Source organism: Lithobates pipiens, unplaced genomic scaffold (assembly GCF_037356315.1).
Source record: "Lithobates pipiens isolate NorthernLeopardFrog02 unplaced genomic scaffold, aLitPip1_a1.2 Scaffold_16, whole genome shotgun sequence".
Lineage (NCBI taxonomy): Eukaryota > Metazoa > Chordata > Amphibia > Anura > Ranidae > Lithobates > Lithobates pipiens.
The window spans coordinates 281997223-282019332 of NW_027507748.1; the positions used below are offsets into that span (position 1 = coordinate 281997223).

The following is a 22110-nucleotide window of genomic DNA, read 5'->3' on the forward strand; positions in this document are numbered from 1 at the left end:
CACATGATCTCTCACTACATATACACACGGTTTTGAAAGTCCCCAGAGGCTGCAACACCTAACAAGAGGCAACACAAACCAAACACTGCAGTGAAGACCAAGGAACTCTCCAAACAAGTAAGGGACAATATTGTTGAGAAGTACAAGTCAGAATTAGGTTATAAAAAAATATCAGAATATTTGATGATCCCTAGGAGCACCATCAAATCTATCATAACCAAATGGAAAGATCATGGCACAAAAGCAAACCTGCCAAGAGACAGCCGCACACCAAAACTCACGGACTGGGAAGGAGAGCATTAATCAGAGAGGCAGCACAGAGACTTAAGGTAACCCTGGAGCTGCAGAGTTCCACAGCAGAGACTGGAGTATCTGTACATAAGATGACAATAAGCCATACGCTTCATAGAGTATGGCTTTATGGCAGAGTGGCCAGAAGAAAGCCATTACTTTCAGCAAAAAACAAAATGGCACATTTTGGGTTTGTGAAAAGGCATGTGAGAGACTCCCAAAATGTATGGAGGAAGGTGCTCTGGTCTGTTGAGACTAAAATTTAACTTTTTGTCCATCAAAGGAAATGCTATGTCTGGCACAAACCCAACACATCACATCACCCAAAGAACACCATCCCCACAGGGAAACATGGTGGTGCCAGTCGGTGCCAGTCGGGACTGGAAAACTGGTCAGAGTTGAGGGAAAGATGGCTGGTGCTAAATATAGGCATATTCTTGAGCAAAACCTGTGTCACTCTTTGTGTGATTTGAGGCTAGGATGGAGGTTAACCTTCCAGCAGGACAATGACCCCAAACACACTTCTAAAGCAACACTTGAGTGGTTTAAGGGGAAACATGTAAATGTGTTGCCTAGCCAAAGCCCAGACCTCAATCCAATAGAAAAATCTGTGGTCAGACTTAAAGATTGCTATTCACAAGCACAAACCATCCAACTGTAAGGAGCTGGAGCAGTTTTGCAAGGAGGAATGGGCAAAAATTCCAGTGGTAATATGTGGCAAGCTCATAGAAACTTATCCAAAGCGACTTGGAGCTGTGATAGCCACAAAAGGTGGCTCTACAAAGTATTGACTTGGGGGGGGGGGGGGGGTTAATAGTTATGCACATTGACGTTTTCTGTTATTTTGTCCTATTTGTTTGCTTCACAAAAAAAAAAAGTCTTCAAAGTTGTGGGCATGTTCTGCTAATTAAAATGATGTAAATCCTCAAACAATCCATGTTAATTCCAGGTTGTGAGGCAACAAAACATGAAAAATGCCAAGGGGGTGAATACTTTTGCAAGCCACTGTAAGTCCTTGCCTGTTTTGGCTGTCTTACATCATTTGACTTTTAAATGTTTACAACTTAATGTTTGGCTTAAGGCGAAATATGTTCCTGGTGTTTCTAATGGAATTGTTGATTCTTTGTCATGTTTACAGCTGGACCGTTTTCGGAAACTTGTGCCAGACATGGATCCTTCTGGAATCTTGTGCCCACCTCATTTATGGGAACTGGTCTGACTCCCCTTCATCTTGCTGTTAAAAGTTTAGTGGCACCTTCCACATGGGTTCAATATATAGCCGCGTTGCGGTCTTGGTGCTGTTTTTTTACCTCTTCCAGACATAGGCCTGATGTGTTTTCTGAGGATCTGATTTTGTCATTTATTAATTGTTTAATAGCTCGTTCTTATTCCTGTTCATATATTCAAAAGACCTTGAGTGGTGTTTAGTTTTTCCTGAAATTGTCTGGCATTATTATTATTATTCAGGATTTATATAGCGCCAACAGTTTGCGCAGCGCTTTATCCCTTCATGCCTTCTTTTTTTCTCTGTGAAACAGGCATTGAGAGGGTATAAGAGACAGCATGTTTCTGTCGATTCTAGATTACCCGTTTCAGCTGCACTGCATATGAATTTTTGTTTTTCCATGTTGCATTTCGCCTCTGTCTTTTAGGAGCTTTCAGGATTTCAGAATTTTTGCCTTGTACTGATTTACGGTTAAGTTCTAATTTAGTTCAGCTTTTTCTTCGTCACAGTAAAACTGATCAGTTAGGTCATGGTCACTGGATCACCCTTCGACAATTACCGGGTTCTTCTATCTGTTCAGTTTCTCTGCTTCGCAAGTACTTGGTTGTTCGGCCAGCTTTAGGTTGTCTTCTTCTTATACATTCCTCTGGCTTTCCTTTTATCAGTTTAACTCCTTTTGCAGAAATGTTGAATCTTGCTCATCTCTGTCACATGTCACATTCTTTTCGTATAGGGATGGCTACTGAAGTTGCTTTGTTGGGTTTCTCTGCTCCTGCTATTAACAAGTATACAAAATTACAGCTATTGGCTTATTGGGATTTTAAAAGAAAATAGACTGCCCACTTTGCAAGGTAGTTACACTTTACAAGGGAATTAGTCCCCAAGCTTAATGAATGAGGTGAAGCTCTACGACTTCCACCATCCAGTTATGTACTGGCAAAAATGCTTTTTTTTTTTTAAATGCATTTGGATATTCTTTGCAAAGTGAAACTTCATCACATTCACTAAGCTCATGAACACATTCCATTGCAAAATGAACAGCCTGTTTTCCTTTAGTAAATCAACCCCAATGGAAACAAAAACAAATCATTATTTCATAGGTTAGAAAACTGGGAGGTAATGTGATAAGTTATAACAGCTTTTAGCTGTCAGGTAGCCTAAAGGGTAAGTTTTGGTTATTAAAAAAACATGAAACCCCCTACCCCCACCCACTTTGTCCAATTTGTAAAAACAAAGCAAAGCTGAATATTCACAGGTTTACCAGCCCTGAACCATACAGTATTGATGTTCTGCTGCACTTCCAGTATCTCCTGAAGTCATATGCACTAATGCAACACACACCTGTATTAAAGCTTAGACTACAATAGACTGTCTTTGATATATGTCAGTGGTGTTTGGACCATTACCTGCCTGTCAGCTGTCAGCCTGTCAGTTGCCTGAAGTCTGCGTAAATTTATATATTGTTGTTTTTAATATGCTAGTTGATCTATCTAGCTGAAAAAGATTCAATATTCCATTTTTAATTTTGCAACTAAACATATTACATTGAAGTTGTCAAAATAGTTTATTTCAATAGCCAGTTTCAAAAGCTAAATCACTGGGGACAAATCTGAATCGCTATGAATTTTCATCATAGGATTATACCTTTATTTATTAAATGTGTTTATTTAGGTTAATACTTACTTAAAAATATAAATTTAGATCACTTGGTGGGCTATTTTATTTATTTGGCTAGCTGGATGTATGGATTGTAGTGGGCCAGTATATAGCTGGATAGTCATTCTGCACAAAATAATCTATAATGAGGATGGCAATGGGTCATGTTATTTTTATTTCTCAGTACATAAAACTATAAAGATCATTTTCGTTTAAAAAATGGTTTAGAGTGAAATTTCTCACATCTGCCGGTTCCCTTTATGTTTTAAGCAATGTATTGTAACACAAACCTTTATTCGTTATACATTTGTTCATTATACAAAAATCAGTTCAATAGCCAACTTAATTCCTAAAATATAGTAATGCTGTATCCATAATTAGTAACATTTGCTGCATTTTTAATTATTATTATCTCTTAACATAAACTGACATACATTGAACGGTAGTGAACACATTAAAAAAAAGTTGGCTTTTTATATGTGAATTGCAGTGACCAAACACACTCTGGTCAATGACCTTAGTTTGCAGATGTGTTCAGGTGAAGATGAAAGTCATAATGTTCAAAAAAAGTTATGTAAGAAACGTAATTATTTTATAGGTCAATGAACAAGGAACCTATATTTAGAAAAAATTAATTTCTTTGCTAGAATACAATCCAGCTGTAGACAAACCTAGTGAGGGATCTACTTTAAAATAACAAGGCTCCTATTTAACTTCCATAATAAAATCTACTTATGTAGGGAAAGAGAGAAAAGAAAGTTTTGAAGAAGCATTATAGGACTACAAAAAATATAGTACAGGTAATAAATATTGGCATACATTACACTTTAGAGAGAAACTTGAACATTTATCAAATATGAGATGTAAACCAGGGAAGGATCAGTAGCAACAGAGGTCAGCATATGCAATAAGATAGGCAGGATACATAAACCAGGTTTTATATATATATATATATATATATATATATATATATATATATATCTCAAAGAAGACAGGCAGAGATATGACTGACATTTTATATTGTGCTGAATTTTTTTTTTATTTGTCTTTTTTTTGGAATTTCAGATATCTTTTGCATTGTATATTAAATACAGACATCACACAGCAGTCAACTGTATACATCAGACAGATAAGGCATCCACACATATACCAATGAAACAGTTTTCTGCTCTAGCTATGCAAATGCATGTGTTCTGGCCTCCATAAGGCCTTTCAGTATGGTTGGATTAAACTTCATACACAGAATGAAAGCTAAAATTTCCATTTAAACCCAGATTTGCATTGAATCAGGACTATCCACTGTGATCTTATATTCGCCAACTAACTCCACTGGGTGCCCTGTTTACAGAGAGAGATGTGGGCCACCTTCACACTCATGCTCATTTCTGAAGTACACCCTCATCTATCCAAGCTGACCAGACAGTCCATCACATAATTGTGTCTTATATTATATTGATGACATGGCAAAGGGCCTTATGGATATTCTGCATTATCAAGAACCACATGACCTTATTTGGTCGTTTGGCTGACACATGCAAAAAAGGAAATGGACTGATAAGGAGTTCAATTCACTTAGGGTTCCCTCATATGTGCACTGTGAAAAAAGGACAAGATTTCAAAGAACAGATTCAGTGTAGTGAAGGTATCCCACAGAAGATGCTTAACATAGCATAGCAGGTAATATGCACCCAAAATGCTATATATATATATGAGTTTGGGGGCAAACCATCAAAGCACATCACATATAACTGCATAGATTTAAGTAGACCTAAAGTGAAAAAATACCCCTTGTTGCTCCAATAAAAATGGAAATCTGATGTGTCCAAATGCTTACTCTCTAGTCTAGAGGCAGCACCTCTGCCATACACAGAGCCAGCCTATGGCCTAGAAAAGCATAAGGCGGAGATGCAGTGATTCTTGAGAAGCTTGCTCCAGAAGAGGCATGATTATTTGAGGTGTCAGATTGCCATTTGTTCACTTTAGGTTTTCTTTAATGATAGTAATAAATTGAATCTATTACAAATATTCTGACCATAAAGTAGATGACAGGATTTGCTGGGTCACCAGCTTTAGGAATTTGAAGAAATTTTCTTATTAACATTGATCAAGTAATTTTTTAGGAATTTTCTTAGGCCTTGAGCTTTCTTTGAGGGTCCAGAAAACCTTGTGAAATTATTTTCAGCAGATTTTGAAAGAGAAGAGAGAAAATGTAAAGGACCAGTCGAAGTGTACTGCTAATGCTATCCAGTAAACTGCAAGTTTAGCTGTACACAAAATGTGGAAATACCCGTTCCTCCTCTTTCCCCACCCACTTTACCCTATAAGAGGTAAATACTGCTCACTGAATTCAAAAGGCTCTACTATTTATTTCTAAAGTGCCAGAGCTATACTTGCATACTACAGCTGAGGCACCCAGCTAGATCTACACTTTAAATTCAGATCTATTTAATCGACTGTAGCTTTGATGCTGCTAGAGCTCCACACGTGCTGCTTGTCACACAATTCTGAGCTGTTGTTTCTTTTTATCTATGTGATAGACAGAAAGCTATTTGGGAATACCTGGCATGCATTTTCATACTGGTGAGCAACTGGTGTCCTCAGAACATCATATTATTGGCAGGAGTTGATTCTGAGAAGTGGAGTGGCCTGATGCAATACTGCTAGATCTGGATAGAAAACAAAAATATTGGACAGGTGGACTATGGTTCATGTATATATTTCAAGGCTTAGCTTTTATTTGCAACTAGAAATCAAAGCCTGAGCTTGAGGTATGAAATAAATGACAACAGAATGTCATAAAAAATACACAACCGTATTAAGCGGCCACAGGATCCTGATGCTCAGTTTGTCTGAAGCTTCAATAAATCCTCTAGCATTTAGACAGCTGATTGCCAGTGCCACTGTTTTTAACAGATGAGTCCAACTGAAAAAGTCCAGTATTCACTAATTAGGAAGGAGATGAGAGGCGTGTGGCTCTAGGCTTTAATGTTTCTCTAGGAAGTCACATTAATATCTATCTATCTATCTATCTATCTATCTATCTATCTATCTATCTATCTATCTATCTATCTATCTATCTATCTATCTATCTATCTATCTATCTATCTATCTATCTATCTATCTATCTATCTATCTATCTATCTATCAGGGTGGCACAGTGGTGTAGTGGGTAGCACTCTCGCCTAGCAGTAGAAAGGGTCGCTGGTTCAAATACCATCAATGACTCTGGAGTTTGCATGTTCTCCCTGTGCCTGGGTGGGCTTCCTCCAGGTACTCTGGTTTCCTCCCACACTCCAAAGACATGCTGGTAGATTAATTGGCTTCTGTCCAAAATTGGCCCTAGTATAGGAAAGGGAACCTTGGATTGTGGGCTCCTTCGGGGTAGGGACTGATGTGAGTGATGATGTACAGGGATAGGAACAACTGTAGACACTCACTCAGGTTGGACTGGTATCTTTATTCAACCTTACTAACTATGTAACTATCTACAATTTCTCAATAAACAATTCCCACACTTAACACATCCCATAATTCAGGCAAAGTTGCCTAATCTATTGGATTTTATTAAGTGGAAGAGTTTATTTTACCTAAATAGGGTAAGGGCCGGTTCACACAGCGAGGCGCGGCGAGGCGTCTCCGACTTGCCTCGCCGCGACCTGCGGGGATCTCAGCGGCGACTTGCAGAGGACTTCTGTATAGAAGTCAATGCAAGTCGCCCCCGAAGTCGCCCAGAAGTAGTACAGGAACCTTTTTTCTGAGTCGGAGCGACTCGAGTCGCTCCTCTCAGAACGGTTCCATAGTACTGAACGGGGGCGACTTGCGGGAGCGAGGCGAGGCGAGCCGTGTCGCCTCGCATCGCATCGCTGTGTGAACCGGCCCTAAGGAACAACCATAAAAACTGTTTTTAAAGATGTCTGGGTTCCCACAGAGATTTTGTCTCATTTACTGTCTCAGTAATCACAGAGGAAGTAAAATGAAAGTTACACAACAGGAACTCAAACAACAAACCTTACCCTCAGTAAAACTTTAATATCAGGCCTTCAAGGTATAGTTCAGAACCAACAAGTATCAGTTAAGAGCCTGCTCTCTTTGAGAAACAAGTATCTCTTAAACATATGCAACCATTGTGTCCAAGGCAAATATAACAGGCCATGATAGAATCATAATATCTAGCCTAATAAACCCCTCTATGTTTTTGTAGGGTTCTAATAAATAATATGACAGCAGCCAATTTTCAAAGTGCCATTTAGTTATGGGAACTGTTTCCTGGAGTATCTTGTCCTATACAAACCATCATGGGCATGTCACAGGCAAATTCCAGGGTAAAGGAGTTAAATAAATCACAAGCGTGGACAAAAGTTCTGCAGGCTCAGGGAAGCGAGTTTCCAGTTGTAATTTCCTGTCGGGGTCGCTCTGAGATTTCCATCCTTTTGCCATCATTTTGTATCATGTAAACAATATGCTTCAGGTCCAGACTGCGGGTCAACACTTCCAAGAGAAGCTCATCTTTCTGAACACCTTCAATAAATTCTTCCAATGATAATTCACCTAATGAGAAAAGTTAAACATGAGATAGATGTCATACAGCCAATAATTCAATAGAAATCACTGCAAACAAATCCATGGTGTGTAGCTGTAGCTATGGGATAATAATGAAGTCACGCAGATGCTTAGAAAGCTTAGTGTTTCATATGCACATTACCAATTTATGTTGCTGGTTGCATAGATATTCAAGTTTGTAAAAAATATCTGTTCCGATTTCCTCACAGAAATAGAAGATTTCTAAGACTAAGGCCGCGTACACACGGGCGGACTGTCTGTCCAACTGAAACACGTTTCAGCGGACAATCCGCTCGTGTGTGGGCTTCAGCGGACTTTTTCAGCGGACAGTCTGGCGGACTAAGTCTTTCGGAATTTCTGTAATACAGTCCGTCCAAACTTGGTTTCAGCGGACAATCCGCTCGTGAGTAGGCTAGTTCGACGGACTAAGTATGGCGCATGCTCAGAAAGGATTTACACGGCCGAAGGTTGCATTGCAGTGTATTGGACGTCGAATTTCTAGTCCCGTCGTACGTGCCGTACACGTCATCGCGCAAGCTTTCGGCGGACTGTCTGCTCATCGTGTGTGGTCAAGTCCGTTCATTCAAAAGTAGGACGGATTGTCTGTCGGATTGTCTGACGAACTTAGTTGGCCAGACAATCCGCCCGTGTGTACGCGGCCTAAGGTAAAAAAGATTATCAAGAGCAAACTGAAATCGTGGCAACATCTCATGATTTCTGGTGCAACAGAGCCAATAAAAGATAAGGAAACTTTCAAAAATCTTTTCTTTAATATATGCCCCCAACCCTCTTAGTGGAATTATCCCTCTGGGGTTCTGCTGAGCACTTGTGGACACTGGAATGAATAAACTTGAGGCAGGTCTTGGTGGTAAGAGCTTAATTAATATGGAGCTTATCCAGCTCAGAAGGATAAGGGCAAAAGGGGAAGAAAGATTTGAACCCTTTTCTTAACTTTAGAGATGAGTGATCTGAGGTCTGTCTTATTTATTCTCTGCTTTAATTTCTGAACACGTGCACGCATATAATATATACATCATGTTGCCAAGATGACAGTGATGAGCTTATAGTATACTGTTTTAAAGATCGGTATTTTCTAATGGACCCATCAGGGCAGTAAATGAAGTAGTCAAAATGGGGCCTAGGAAAAAAAACACTGCAATAGGGTGTAGACAAAATGTATAATTACTATATGCAATCTAACAGTTAGTCCAGCAGAGGGAACTATTTCAATACTGTGCTCTGTTTTCATGTTGTTTGCCTAATTCTGTGCACAATGCTATAAACTGATATTGCGACTGTACACTGAAGAGGTGAGCTGTGTTTTATGATGTCAGCAGGGGTCCCCATTCTAGGAGGAGCTTAGCATATTAGAGGGAAGGTTACAAACGGATGAAGAGTTATAGTAGAATATGTTGTGTTGGGGCTCATAATATGGTGCTTGGGGATAAAATGTGCAGTTGGAGGGATATGGTAAGTGCTGTGTGAAAGAATATGTAAACCCAGCATTTGATATTCCTAATATGCGCCTGATGTACTATGTATGTGTATGAAAAAGGATCCTCTTCTCTTTATCTTGCTTCCTTTGTGTGAAATCCCCGGTGTTCCCGCTAGTCCCTCTGCTTTCCTATTGAAAACTGACCACACTAAGCAGGAAAGCACACTGTGGTCAGTTCTCTAGCTATCCTACTCTGCTCCAGAACTTCTGTTCAATCTCTATTAGATCTGTCAGCCACTACAGTGTCTTGCAAAAGTATTCATACCCCTTGAAATATAATTGTATAGAGTACATGGCCAGCTTAATGCTAGCTAAAGGGGTTTACATACAATTTATAGGAACTACAGAGAAAGTGAAACTTCTATTTAAGATACTTGATTTATGTAAAAGGGTTCAAAGATGACTCACCATCCCCATTGATGTCTATTTTATCAAAAACCATATCAGTGAATTCTTCCGCAGTCATCTCATCATTACATCTGTTAATAGCCCGAATAGCCTGAAAGAAATAGAAACATTTTAATGAATCAGAAATATTAGTTTATTCTTAATTACAATAGGCAGGCATTTCTTGTGTGGTTACAGTCTTTGTACTAAAGGTCAATACAGAAGAACATTATGACAACAGCGCTTCAATTGTGTCTAAGAACCTTCTCAAATGCCACGTAAACACGACCAGACTTTGTCCGACGGTCTTCCTGACGTTTCCGAACGAACGGACTTGGCCACAGATGAACGGACTAAGTCTGTTCGAATGTTCGTTCATTTTGAACGTGATGACGTAAAGGGGACTAAAGAAGGAAGTTCAATAGCCAATAGCTGTCCTTGCATCGTATTTGGTCCATCGGACTAGCACACAGACGAACGGTGTTCCCAATTTTTAGTCCATAGTTACATAGTTAGTAAGGTTGAATAAAGGCACCAGTCCATCCAGTTCAACCTGAGTGAGTGTCTACAATTGTCCCCATCCCTGTACATTGCACACTCACATCAGTTCCTACCCTCAAGGAGCCCACAATCCAAGGTCCTTATTCATATACTAGGGCCAATTTTGGACAGAAGCCAATTAACCTACCTGCATGTCTTTGGAGTGTGGGAGGAAACTGGAGTACCCAGAGGAAATCCACGCAGGCACAGGGAGAACATGCAAACTCCAGGCAGGTAGTGTCGGGGTTGGGATGTGAACCAGTGACCCTTTTTACTGCTAGGAGAGAGTGCTAACCACTACACCACTGTACCGCCCTTCAAGTCTATTGGAATCAAGTCCCTTAGATAGATTTGAAACATGTTCTATTTCTAGGTCCATCAGTTTTTTTTTCCGAAAAACGACTGGACCAGCCCACACACGATCGGATTGCCCGACAGACTGATCCCGTCGGACATAGTCTGCTGGAAAGTACGGTCGTGTGTACGCAGCATAACAGTTTATTTTTAAATCAAATGTAGTTCATATGTGTCCATTTTGATGTCTCACATCTGATCTCTGTCTCCAATAATGGAAGATGTTATCAGAATGTGGATATTTTTGTATACGTGAATGTCTGACATCACTGACTCTTCTTTGTTAAACCTAACTTCTGTAGTAATTACAATTTGCTTAATGTGAAACCAGAGATATTGCTGAAGGCACATGCCAGCAAAGTAACCCAGGAGTTCTACTGGATTTTCGAAATTACCCAAGTAATTTAGAAAATCCAGTAGAACTCCTGGACAAGCCCCTCTCACAGACATAGCAGCCAGTAGTACTCTTGGATAAGTCTCTCTCACAGACTTAGCAGCCAGGAGCTAGATCACCACGTTTAGATTGTAGAATAGGATTCAGCTTCACAGTGTCAGAACCTTTAAGCCATCCGGCAACACTGTAATGCCCTGTACACACGGTCGGATATTCCGACCACAAAATCCGTTGGATTGTGTTGCATACACACGGTTGGACAAAGTTGTCGGAAAATCCGATCGTTTGGAATGAGGTGGCGTTCGTTGCATACGACGGGACTACATAGAGGCTAGTAGCCAATAGCTTTGGTCTCATAATTTAATCTGGCACTTTGTCCGTCAGAATTCTCTACAAATGATCGGAAAAAGTCAGATCGGATTTTTTTGTCGGAAAATTTTAGATCCAGCTCTCAATTTTTTTTTAAAAAGTCTGATAGAGCCCACACCCGATAGTTTTTTTCAACAACATAATCCGATCTGACCTTTTCCGTCAGAATTTCAGACCGTGTGTACAGGGCATAAGAGTAGTTTAGATATAGGTGCATCCTCCAAACAAGTCACCAGGCCCTCCTGAGAGACCAGCCTTCACCCTGGCGCTCCTCAGAAAGGGTCCTCCCCTGGATCTCCTCAGCTTGGCTCGGCTTCTTCCACACAGGCAAGGCCTAAGGACCACTACAGGATTAGTATGCCCCAGACAGGCTTCTGAGCCTACTTGCAGAACTTGCATCAGCACATCCTCGGGCCATGAGGGCCCAGAGGTAAAGAACTGACTCGAGCACATGGCATCTGTCCCATAAATACCCCTTCCCAAAATGCACAGTGGCCAGGAACCTCCTACTGGGCTAGTTCTGGAAAAAAGAATATTCATTACAGCTCAACCCATTTGTAATTCTCATACTGTCCTGTGGTACCAGTGACACCTACTGGCAACAGTGAAAAATACACAACTCAGTCAAGTTTAGAACAGAACCATTTATACAATCAAATCTGAGCTGTTTACAGCTCAGCCAAAAACTAAATTTACACTATAGCCCCATTTTTAGGAACAGGGGGCTACACATGATTTTTAGATCCATGTCCAATTCATAAAATGAAAAATTGCATTATTGGGGAATGTTTGTTTATGAAATAAATAATACCATTCAAAGACTTTTTTCTTGAGTAGTGTTTTTATCTTCAACTGGATTGGCTTTTGATTGTTCTCTTCAATACATATTTTTACATAAACATACTGTGAACACTGGCTAGTTATATTTTTAGAAGCAAATACCAGCATAATAATAATAATATTAATTTTGAATTAACTTTTATATACAGAATACTCTAAATATCTATGTTATTACATGCCATCGATAAATTAACTAGGAATTAACCTGGGAGACAACTAGGAAGGTAAATGTTCAATAAAAATGATAATCCATTATATTATGTATTGTCTAAAAAATATTGACATAGTTCATAAAGTCAAATATTTTAGGATAAAAAGTATTACAATATAAAAAAAATTCCAGGTAAAAAAAAATTTTGCAGAATTTCTCACCTTAATTATATTGAGGAGCTCTCCTCTGTCAATACAGCCATTTCCATCGACATCATATAACTTAAAGTACCACCTTAGCTTCTGTTCCACTTTCCCTTTCAGGACCAAGCTCAAAGCCGCCACATACTCCATGAAATCCATGTAACCATCCTGGAAAATGTAAAGTACAATTCATGCTAAAACATAGTTTGAAGGCATTTATCCTAAAGCAAAGCTTAAAAAAATAAAAAAATGTAACTATAACATTATTAAAATATTATTCATGATATTAGCATCTGTTGTCACACTAAGCATGCTATCGGGCTTGCATTTGCAAAGTAAGCCCCAAGAGGCACTTGAACATAATTTTTTCAATCTGTTGCCTAGGGAAACTATGAAAATCTGTACTCTGTTCCTCTAAGTGTATATTCTCTACATTTTGTATAGTTGGGAAAAGTTAGAGCCAATCTCAGATTTTTGCTGGTGTATATAATACTTTTTTAGTACAGTAGGAGGAGACTAGAACCTTATCAGCTCAGGTCCACATTGCAGGTTTTGCCTCACTTGCCTGTCTGACAAAACCATTTTCAGCAGGAAAGCAAGGAGAAACGTCTCTAATGGGGGTGGTGGTAACAATCTGACAGGGGTTGTAATAATTTCATATTGTGCTGCATTTAAAGTGATTGTAAAGGCTCGTTTTTAATTTTATTTATTTTTTAATAACAAACATGTTATACGTCCTCTGTGCAGTTGGTTTTGCACAGAGCAGCCTGGATCCTCCTCTTCTTTGGTCCCTCTTTGCTGCTCCTAGCCCCTCCCTCCTTTGAGTGCCCTCAGCCAGCAGCTTGCAAGCTGAGTCAGAGCTCCGTGTATCCATTTAGATACGGAGCCCCAACCTGGCCCCGCCCCCTATCTCCCCTGATTAGCTAACTGACTTTGATAGACAGTTGTGGGAGCCAATAGTGCTGCTGCTCTGTCTCAACCAATAAGGAGGAGTGTACTGAATGGCTGAGGGGATCATGGAAATCGCTGGAAAGTGAAGGAGCTCAGGTAGGTAATTGGGGGGTGCTGGGGAGGCTGCTATACACCAGTTTCTGCCTTTACAACTCCTTTAAAGCATAAAGTTTTTGCAGGACATATACAGTACTTTAATCATCGCTTATCCCTGCCCCTTTCTGCCCTCAGTATATTACAACTGATTGTTGAAACCATCCATCGCAAGTATGGGTCAACAAGAAAAAAAAATGACCTGATAATCACATGACTATGATTATTCACTGCTTGATTTTCTTGAACACTTGCATGCAGTTTAGACTGATCTTCAGAGAATTATAGAAATAAGAAATGCATTCAACTGTGATTATTCTATTCGCATTCCATATATCTGCATGCAGATGTTCAGTCTAGTACAAAGCTGGCCATACACCTATAGATTATCTGCAGATTTTCTATGGTTAGATGGAAAAGTGTAACAGATTTCTCCATGTTGCTAAACTGTGTGGATGGAGGAATCTCCCACTTTTTCCATCTAACCATAGAAAATCTGCAGATAATCTATAGGTGTATGGCTAGCTTAAGAGAAAACACATTTCACCTGGTGTTCAAGTTGATTTCGTCATATCTTAGGGAAGTGAACATATAGTCTGGACATAGTCACTTGCAGTGAATATCAGTAGAGCTGGATGTGAAATGTTTCTTGCTGCAGGAGTTTGTTTATTTAAAAAGTTCTACTTTTCTGGCAATTCCAATAAATTAAGCTGTGTAGTGATATGTATTTAAAGAGGAGCTGCACCATTAAAAAAATATTAAAAGCCAGCAGCTACAAATATTACAGCTGCTGACTTTTAATAAATTGACACTTACCTGTCCTAGGGTCCAGCGATGTCGCCGGCAGATGACGAGCAATCACTCGTCTCTCTGCTGCCCCCGCCACCATCCTCTGTCAGGGAATCGGGAAGTGAAGCATTGCGGCTTCACTGCCCGGTTCCCTACTGCGCATGCGCGAGTCGCGCTGCGCGTCTCCACTGGTCCCCGCTGTGTCCTGGGAACTGTGTGTTTCCCAGAACACAACGGGGGGGGGGGGGCATCTGCGGCTAGCTGCGGCTAGTTTGTCCCGGAAGTGGGTGCAGATACCTGGATTATCCAGGTATCTGCACCGCCCTCCCCCCTGAAAGGTGCCGATTGTGGCACCTGGGGGGGGAGGGATCAGATGAGCGGAACTTCCCCTTCAGGGTGGAGGTCCGCTTTAAGTAAAGAATCAGAAAGGTGCCATTTCATGCATTGCCTTTAGTAAAAGACAGGTTATAATTATTGAGAGGTAAGTTTGATTACATGCTATGGCTTACAAACCACATATGGTTACATAAACTGCAGTAAATCAATCAATAGTTGAACTTGATGGGCTTTTCTACTCCATTTGCATTGTACACTAAATTGTCAAATGATTGTGGACACTTGACTATCATACACCCTACTTAGCTAAAAGCATGTGGGCATCCTTCCAAAATAATGAGTTCAGATGTTTCCAGTTAAGAGTATAGTTAAAGATACAAAGATTTTAAAGATAAATGTGCATTTCCAATCTTGAGGCAGCAGTTTAGGCATGCTATTCCCCTGTGTACAAAGCCAGGTCCATAAAGACGTGGTATAATGAGCTTAGTATGGAGGAACTCGAGAGGCCTACACAGAGCTCTGGCCTCTACCCTTATGAACATCTTTGCGAGAATTGGAATGCCGTTTATGAACAAGATGTCATAATCCAACATCAGTACCTGATCTTGCAAATGCTCTTTTGTCTGAATTGACAGCAATTCCCATAGGCACACTTCAAAAACCTGAGAAAAACCCTCTCAGAAGAGTGTAGGCTGTTATAGCTGCAGTTGGGGGACCAAATCTATATCGATGCCTACAATTTTGGAATGGATTACCAACAAGTTCATATACTAGGTGTTATAGTCAGGTGTATACAAACTTTATATTTATTGTAGTAGTGTGACATATAAAAGATGCCCCAGTATGATACTATCATGCCAATCATGTCAAAATGTGATTTTTGGACTCCTATTTCTCTGCTACATTTTTTTCTAATGTCTGTTTTCATGCTAAATACAGTACTCCTGATGATGATGATGCCTACACCCATGGAACCTCACTAGTTCTTTATTTGTAATACTTTTTATGTATCAAATTATTGCTATAGATAATTTGGTGCAAAAAGTCACTTACAGTACAAAGAGTTTAATGCTCAGATTAGAAATCAGGTGTCATGTACAAATCCAGGCCATGCAAGAGCAGATCTTTATGTCAAAGTTTTAAAAACATCTTAACATTTCCGACTCCCTTGATCATCATTTGTATAATTTAAGCCACTGCCAAGATTCTTCATAGCTCTAAGGCACCATTTTGCTGAACAGTAGACTTTGATTTATTATTTGGAAGACTGCACAAACAAGTGCTTACACCATAGCAATAAGTATTTCCATTTTTTATTTTAAGTCAAAACAACAGTCAACAGTCAAAACAATAACGGTTCATGGCAGATAAGTTGCTATGGGTTGCTTTTTGCACCTATGATTGCTATGATGACTGAACAACTATAGCATACTTTGATATCTTGGCTGAACTGTTGTATTCCATCTCAGTCTTTTAAATCTGATTATATATTAGACATCTTTGTAAAGGCCAATGTTCACCAGATACAGTTTATCTTTGATATTTCCAATAATGGATGGATTTATAGCTAGAACTACCTATGGGTATAAACCATTCTGAGCATACCATTTTGTAATTTATACTCCCATTTTAAACTCTTCTCTTTGTGGGACAGAACTTTCAGACAGAATTACCTCTTGAGCTAACTTTTCTGTAGTTTATTGACAAGAGGGTTCTAAAACCTATCCAGGCTGGCATAGAACCTACCAGTATTTACATTTAAACATCCATCCTATTTCTGTTTAGTTATACAGAATAAAATCTGTAGATTTTATATCAGTGGCGGACGTATAGGGGTCACAGAAGTCACCATGGCTTGCAGACCCTCTGTATGTAGGAGGAGCGGCAAGGGCAGCTGAGACCAAGTTCCACGATACTCAACCAAACTGTAGTGGCGATGTGGGGAGCTGGTCACACCGATTACATCTAAAGTGAAAGCACAGTGTGTGCTGTGCTCTCTATGTATTAGTTTTTAATCCTGCCCCCCTATATGTGTACAATCAGAAGTGATTGTTTTAATGTGTGTTTGTGTATGTGTGTGTGCATGTATGTATGTGTGTGCATGGATGTGTATGTATGTGTGTGTGTACGGATGTATGTGTATGTACATGTACATGTGTGTATATGTGTATGCATATGTGCATTTATATATGTATGTGATTAAATGTTTGTGTGTGTGTGTGTGTGTGTGTGTGTGTGTGTGTGTGTGTAAACAGTATATGTGTGTGTGTTTTATATGTGTATGTATGTGTGTGTGTACAAGTATGTTTAGCTGTATGTATGCATTTTTAATAATGACACTATATGTGTACAATCAGAAGTGTTTTTTTTTCCCGCTTGTTCATAGTACCATCAGAAAAATGCTGTTCCTCTGAAAAGCGATCCATGCTCAGATTGGTTTTCAGAGGCATTTGGCAGCTGGCAAAGAGGCAACATGTTGCCTCCTGACTGCCTGTCCATTTTTCTCCAGAGGGAAATGGAGAAATTGGTTTCTTTGTATGCAGGCACCCCCTTACAACTGGACCCTGGCATTCTGCCACCGAGCTCGGAGGAAAGGGACCTGTCCGGGGGTCAGGGGGCCCTTCATGGTTTCTTGTATCGGGCCCTGAAGGTCCTAGTTACGCCACTGTTTTATATCATATCATCTTATAATTATGCCATATGGCGCCATGGTTTTATGTTTGTAGCTTATGCATCACTGTAGGTCACACAAACCAATGTATGTAAACATATATAGATTTAAAGCTTGCCATTTGTGCTTGTATGTTTTCTAATTAGTAATGAGCGAATCATGTTTTATAAATATAAATATTCTCCTTAAAATACTAGTATGCATAAAGATAAAATCCCAATCATACAATTAATGAATCATGAGTTACTAGCTTCCTAGCGTATATGCTTTACTATAGATCAAAGAGATCCACATACAAATATTTTAGCAAATTAAAATTGCCAATCAGTAAATCTTCAGATTTGTTCATCACTAGAACAATGTAAAAACTGTATTTTGAATCCATTTACGTAGTAAGAACTTTTAGATGCTTTTTACAGGTAATTTTAATGTTAACATCTAAAATACTCTTTTTATATATTAATAAAAACAAATATAGATTTATTTCTATTTAAAAGTCTGTCTAAATGTGAAACTCAAACTTAGTGCAGCATAGTATATATAGTATCTGAACAGAATCTGTATAATTTGTTTATATGGCAGTCCACATTCTTTATCAGACAAACTAGCTGTACCACTCAAGGTTATATGGCGCTAAATAAACAAAACGAAGCACAGGTATACACTATATTGTGGAATGTCATAAGCAGGTATATATGGTTTACCTTGTTAAAGTCAAACGTGTCAAACATTTGTTCGATGTATTGGTTAGATGCTGGACTGAGGTTCTTGAGGCCGAAGAATTGCTTGAATTCATGCTGAGTAAGTTGACCAGATGGACACTCAGTCATAAATTTTTTATACCATCTGTGAATTTCTGTAGCACTTAGTTCTTCAACAGTTTTTCCATCCATGTTCCCCATGGTTTGTTCTTTTTTTGTCCGTTAAAAGACACTTAAAGAATTCTGAAAGTTTTTTTTTTCTTAATCCTTATAAAAGAAAAAAAAAAATGAATCAGATTTACCAAGGCAAAAAGCTAACCCTTTTCAATAAATAAAAGTCCCCAATCCTTGGAGTAGATGCTTTGCAAATAACGATGTAGAGCTTCAGTTATTCCAGTGTGTGTTCTTCTAAGGTCTATGTACAAAGTTATTGCTAGGTCAAGAACGTTCCTTTTTGAGAAACGCAGGAAGTCACTGTTGACCAATCACAAAGTCTTAGCTAGGAAAACCCCCTCGTGTCCATACAGGTGGGACTCCAATAGAGGGAAAACAAACATACATAGGAAAAAAAAAAAAACTTGGCAACGATCTCTAGTGATTAAGGAGAAACAAGATTAAAGGAGGTGGTGTAGGATGCCACTCAAAAGATTTGTAATCTTTTAATCGGGATCTGGCTCTGACGTTGTTCATGCCCTACGAATGCTCTATCTATAGCACTTTCAATAAAATTAGCACTGCTTTTTTCTCTGCCTTGACAATGATTAATAAATGGCTTCTCTGGTTCGAAGCCAGGACTTGCATAAGCTGCACAAGGGGCAGGCTGACTTGTGGCCACACTAAGCGCTTTAACTTTTAAAACTGAATTCAGAAATAGCGTGGGACTTCAAGAAAAACTGTTACGGTACATAATGAATGTAATTGATAGTAACTCCAAATTAACCAACATCATGCGATTCTACTTTATTTATTTGCCGATACAGAGGAAAACAGATTTCATTAAAGAACCAAATTGCTGGACGGCATGGATCATTCCATATATAATGTAGCACTACTATTGTACTACTATTGTATTTTAACCTCCCTGGCGGTATGATTCATTCTGGTTTTAGGTGCTGAAAGCGGTACAATTATTTTGCATGGAAATTTGGCATTTTATATTGCAGTCCTGTAATTTTTAAGAATAACTCTTAAATCTGTTTAAACCAGAGTCTAGCAGTCATCCCAGGTATGATAAAGTTTATAATATAATAAAGAATAATAACAATTATTCAATAATGTAATCAAATCCTAAAACACTGAAAACGGGACACTTTGGTTGCTATGGACAATCTCCAAATTCCAGGCAGAAAAAAATGTATTTGTAATATAAAAGTGCATGCAGGGCACTGCACAGACCACTAGGGACAAAGGGGGTGTGTATTTTTTTTATACAGTACTGTAATCTGTAAGATTACAGTGCTGTGTGTGTTTTGTGTCTTTATACTTTTTTGAATTTGCCGCCGATCTCCGCTCCCGTGCACCGTAACGTCTCAGGGAACGGAGCTCGGTGGCATTCGGCACGGTGAATCGAGCGGAAGGCAGCTCAATCACACAGCGCGGAGGACATCGCTGGATCCAGGGGACAAGGTAACTCTCCCTGTGTCCTCCCTGCATCCAGCGATGTGATCCCGAGTCTGGCTCGGGGTTACCGCTCGTGTTAGTAAAATCCCAACCCGAGCCAGACTCGGGATTACCGCTAGGAAGGTTAAAGTTCTTGGCATACAATTCATTAGATATTTCAACAACTGAATGAGCATTAAAGCGTAATTCCACCCAAAAATTTTACTTCCGCTGTCCGGATTTCTCCCCCCCCTCGGTTTTACATTTGGCACCTTTCAGGGGGAGGGGAAGCAGATACCGATCTAGTACAGGTATTTTCTCCCACTTCCGGTGAAAGATTGTCGCAGTATCCATGGTGTTCTACTCCATATCCAGCCCCTCCCCTGTCCCCCACTGTCTTCTAGGAGACACACAGGTCCCAGAAGACAGTAGGGACCACTCAGAACTCACAGCGAGACTTGCGCATGCGCAGTAGGGAACCAGGCTGTGAAGCCACAAGGCTTAACTTCCTGATTCACTTACTAGCAATGCCGGTGCCTCCATCTGGAGCCAAGGGACAGGTCGGCTTTGGGAGAGGAAATCGTGGGTGCCCTGGACAGGTAAGCGTCCTTATTTTAAAAGTCAGTTATTTAACCGGAACTCCGCTTTAAGGTGTATGTAAACCCCAACGATAAACGTATATATACCATTGGAAGCATGTTACTATATCTCTGCCATATATGCAAAAAGTTTTTTTTTAGTCGGAAAACTTTTTGTGCTCATTGCTTCACTTCCTGCTGAAGCTGATTGGCTGTCATGCACAGCAGCACCAGATTTTGCACTCCAGTTTTAGTAAATCATCCTCAGTGTTATCTCTTTAAATGGCTTCTGGTAAATTTATAATCAGTTGTAGATTGTTTAGATTTCAGAATTAGCAACAACAACGTTTAAAAAAACTGTCTAACATCTAACTTTTAAAGAGGAAGTAAACCCTGATGGGTTTACTTCCTCTTTGATTCCCTGCAAAGGTAAAGCATAATGGACTACTATGCATCGCTTACCTGACACAGGAGCCAGCGAAGTCACCGCTGTCCCCTGTAGTCCGGAGCATCCATCTTCTCGGTGGGTCTCGCTGCTCCGCCGCTGTCATTCGGCGAAGCCGTCACTCCCGTGCATGCGCACAGGAGCCGCCACTCACAGCATATCACCGTTGACAGCGGCGCGCTCAGTCCTCCCTGCAGAAAAGACAGATGATGCGTGTCTTAGCTGCATTTGGCAACCCTTAGAAGTGGATGCACATGCAATGGCTGCACGGATACAATTGCATGTCAAAGTTTGTCAGGAGTAGGTGCACGGACCTAAAAGCACACACTGTGCATTTGGATCTGTCCACCCACTCCTGTCTGCATATCAGATTTTGAAATGCAATTGTGTTCATGCAGCCACTGCATGTGCACCCACTTTTATGGGCTGCTTGCATGCAGCTCAGAGGTGAACATGCATCAGCCAACAGCTCTGCATGGAGGATAACACTAATTAGCAGGGGCGGCCTGTCCATTAAGGGTGCACGGTTGCCGCCCCCTCTCTCCAGCCACTCCCTCTAAGACTAATGAATAGATTCATGCATAGCATGAATCTATCCAGGGCCGCCGCTGCTACCCCCTATTCAGGTGTCCGGCCCCTTTTCAGACACCGGGCGCCTGAATTCCAGGGGTGGGGGTGTTTTTTTGAAGCACCTGATTAGAGCCATAGGCTTTAATAGGCTTAGAAAGGTGGACTTGGCGTGCAGAGCATTGCGCTCGCAGTCTACCCAGATATGTTAGAAAAGTGATTAAATATATGCTTTTCTAACATTGACCGGCCTCTCCGCCAATCAGGTAGCTAGGGTCTTATACCCGTCACCTGATTGGCTGAAGTCACAGATGCCCCGATTGGACGTCTAGCAGACCGAAGAAGAGAGGATGGGGAAGCATGGAGGACACAGGAGCCGTCCCACAGCTCACTGCCATCACCCGCTACCTGACCCGCCACTAAGATGGGATAAGTGCCGGGAAGACAGCAGGCAGTGGGGGTCACAGTGGCAGCATTTGATGGGCACAAGTGGTGGCATTTGATGGGCACAAGTGGCAGCATTTGATGGTCATGAGTGGCGGCATTTGATGGGCATGAGTGACTGCATATGATGGGCACAATTGGCTGCATATGATGGGCACAAGTGGCTGCATATGATGGGCACAGTGACTGCATTTGATGGGCACAATGGCTGAAGTTGATGGTACAGTGGCTGCATTCGATTGGCACAGTGAGGCTGCAATTGATGAGTTTTCTGTAGGGATTTTTCAGTTTGTTTGCACCCCCCCCCAAACATTTTGAGCACCAGCAGCCACTGCTAATTAGCAGTCTGAATGAGCCCAAAAGCCTGGTACTTATGCCGCGTACACACGATCAGACATTCTGACAACAAAATCCATGTTTTTTTCCGATGGATGTTGGCTCAAACTTGTCTTGCATATACACAGTCACACA

General features: G+C 40.4%; 1 protein-coding gene across 1 annotated transcript; it reads right to left on the bottom strand.

Moving 5' to 3' along the window:
* Positions 1–3326: 3326 nt before the first annotated feature.
* On the bottom strand, positions 3327–18539 carry GUCA1A (guanylate cyclase activator 1A). The gene is made up of 4 exons (XM_077481524.1): positions 18010–18539; positions 12484–12633; positions 9636–9726; positions 3327–7720 (listed from the first exon to the last, which is right to left on the bottom strand). The coding sequence occupies exons 1-4, from the start codon at positions 18205–18207 to the stop codon at positions 7542–7544; spliced, it is 618 nt and encodes a 205-aa protein (XP_077337650.1). The 5' UTR covers positions 18208–18539; the 3' UTR covers positions 3327–7541.
* Positions 18540–22110: the final 3571 nt, after the last annotated feature.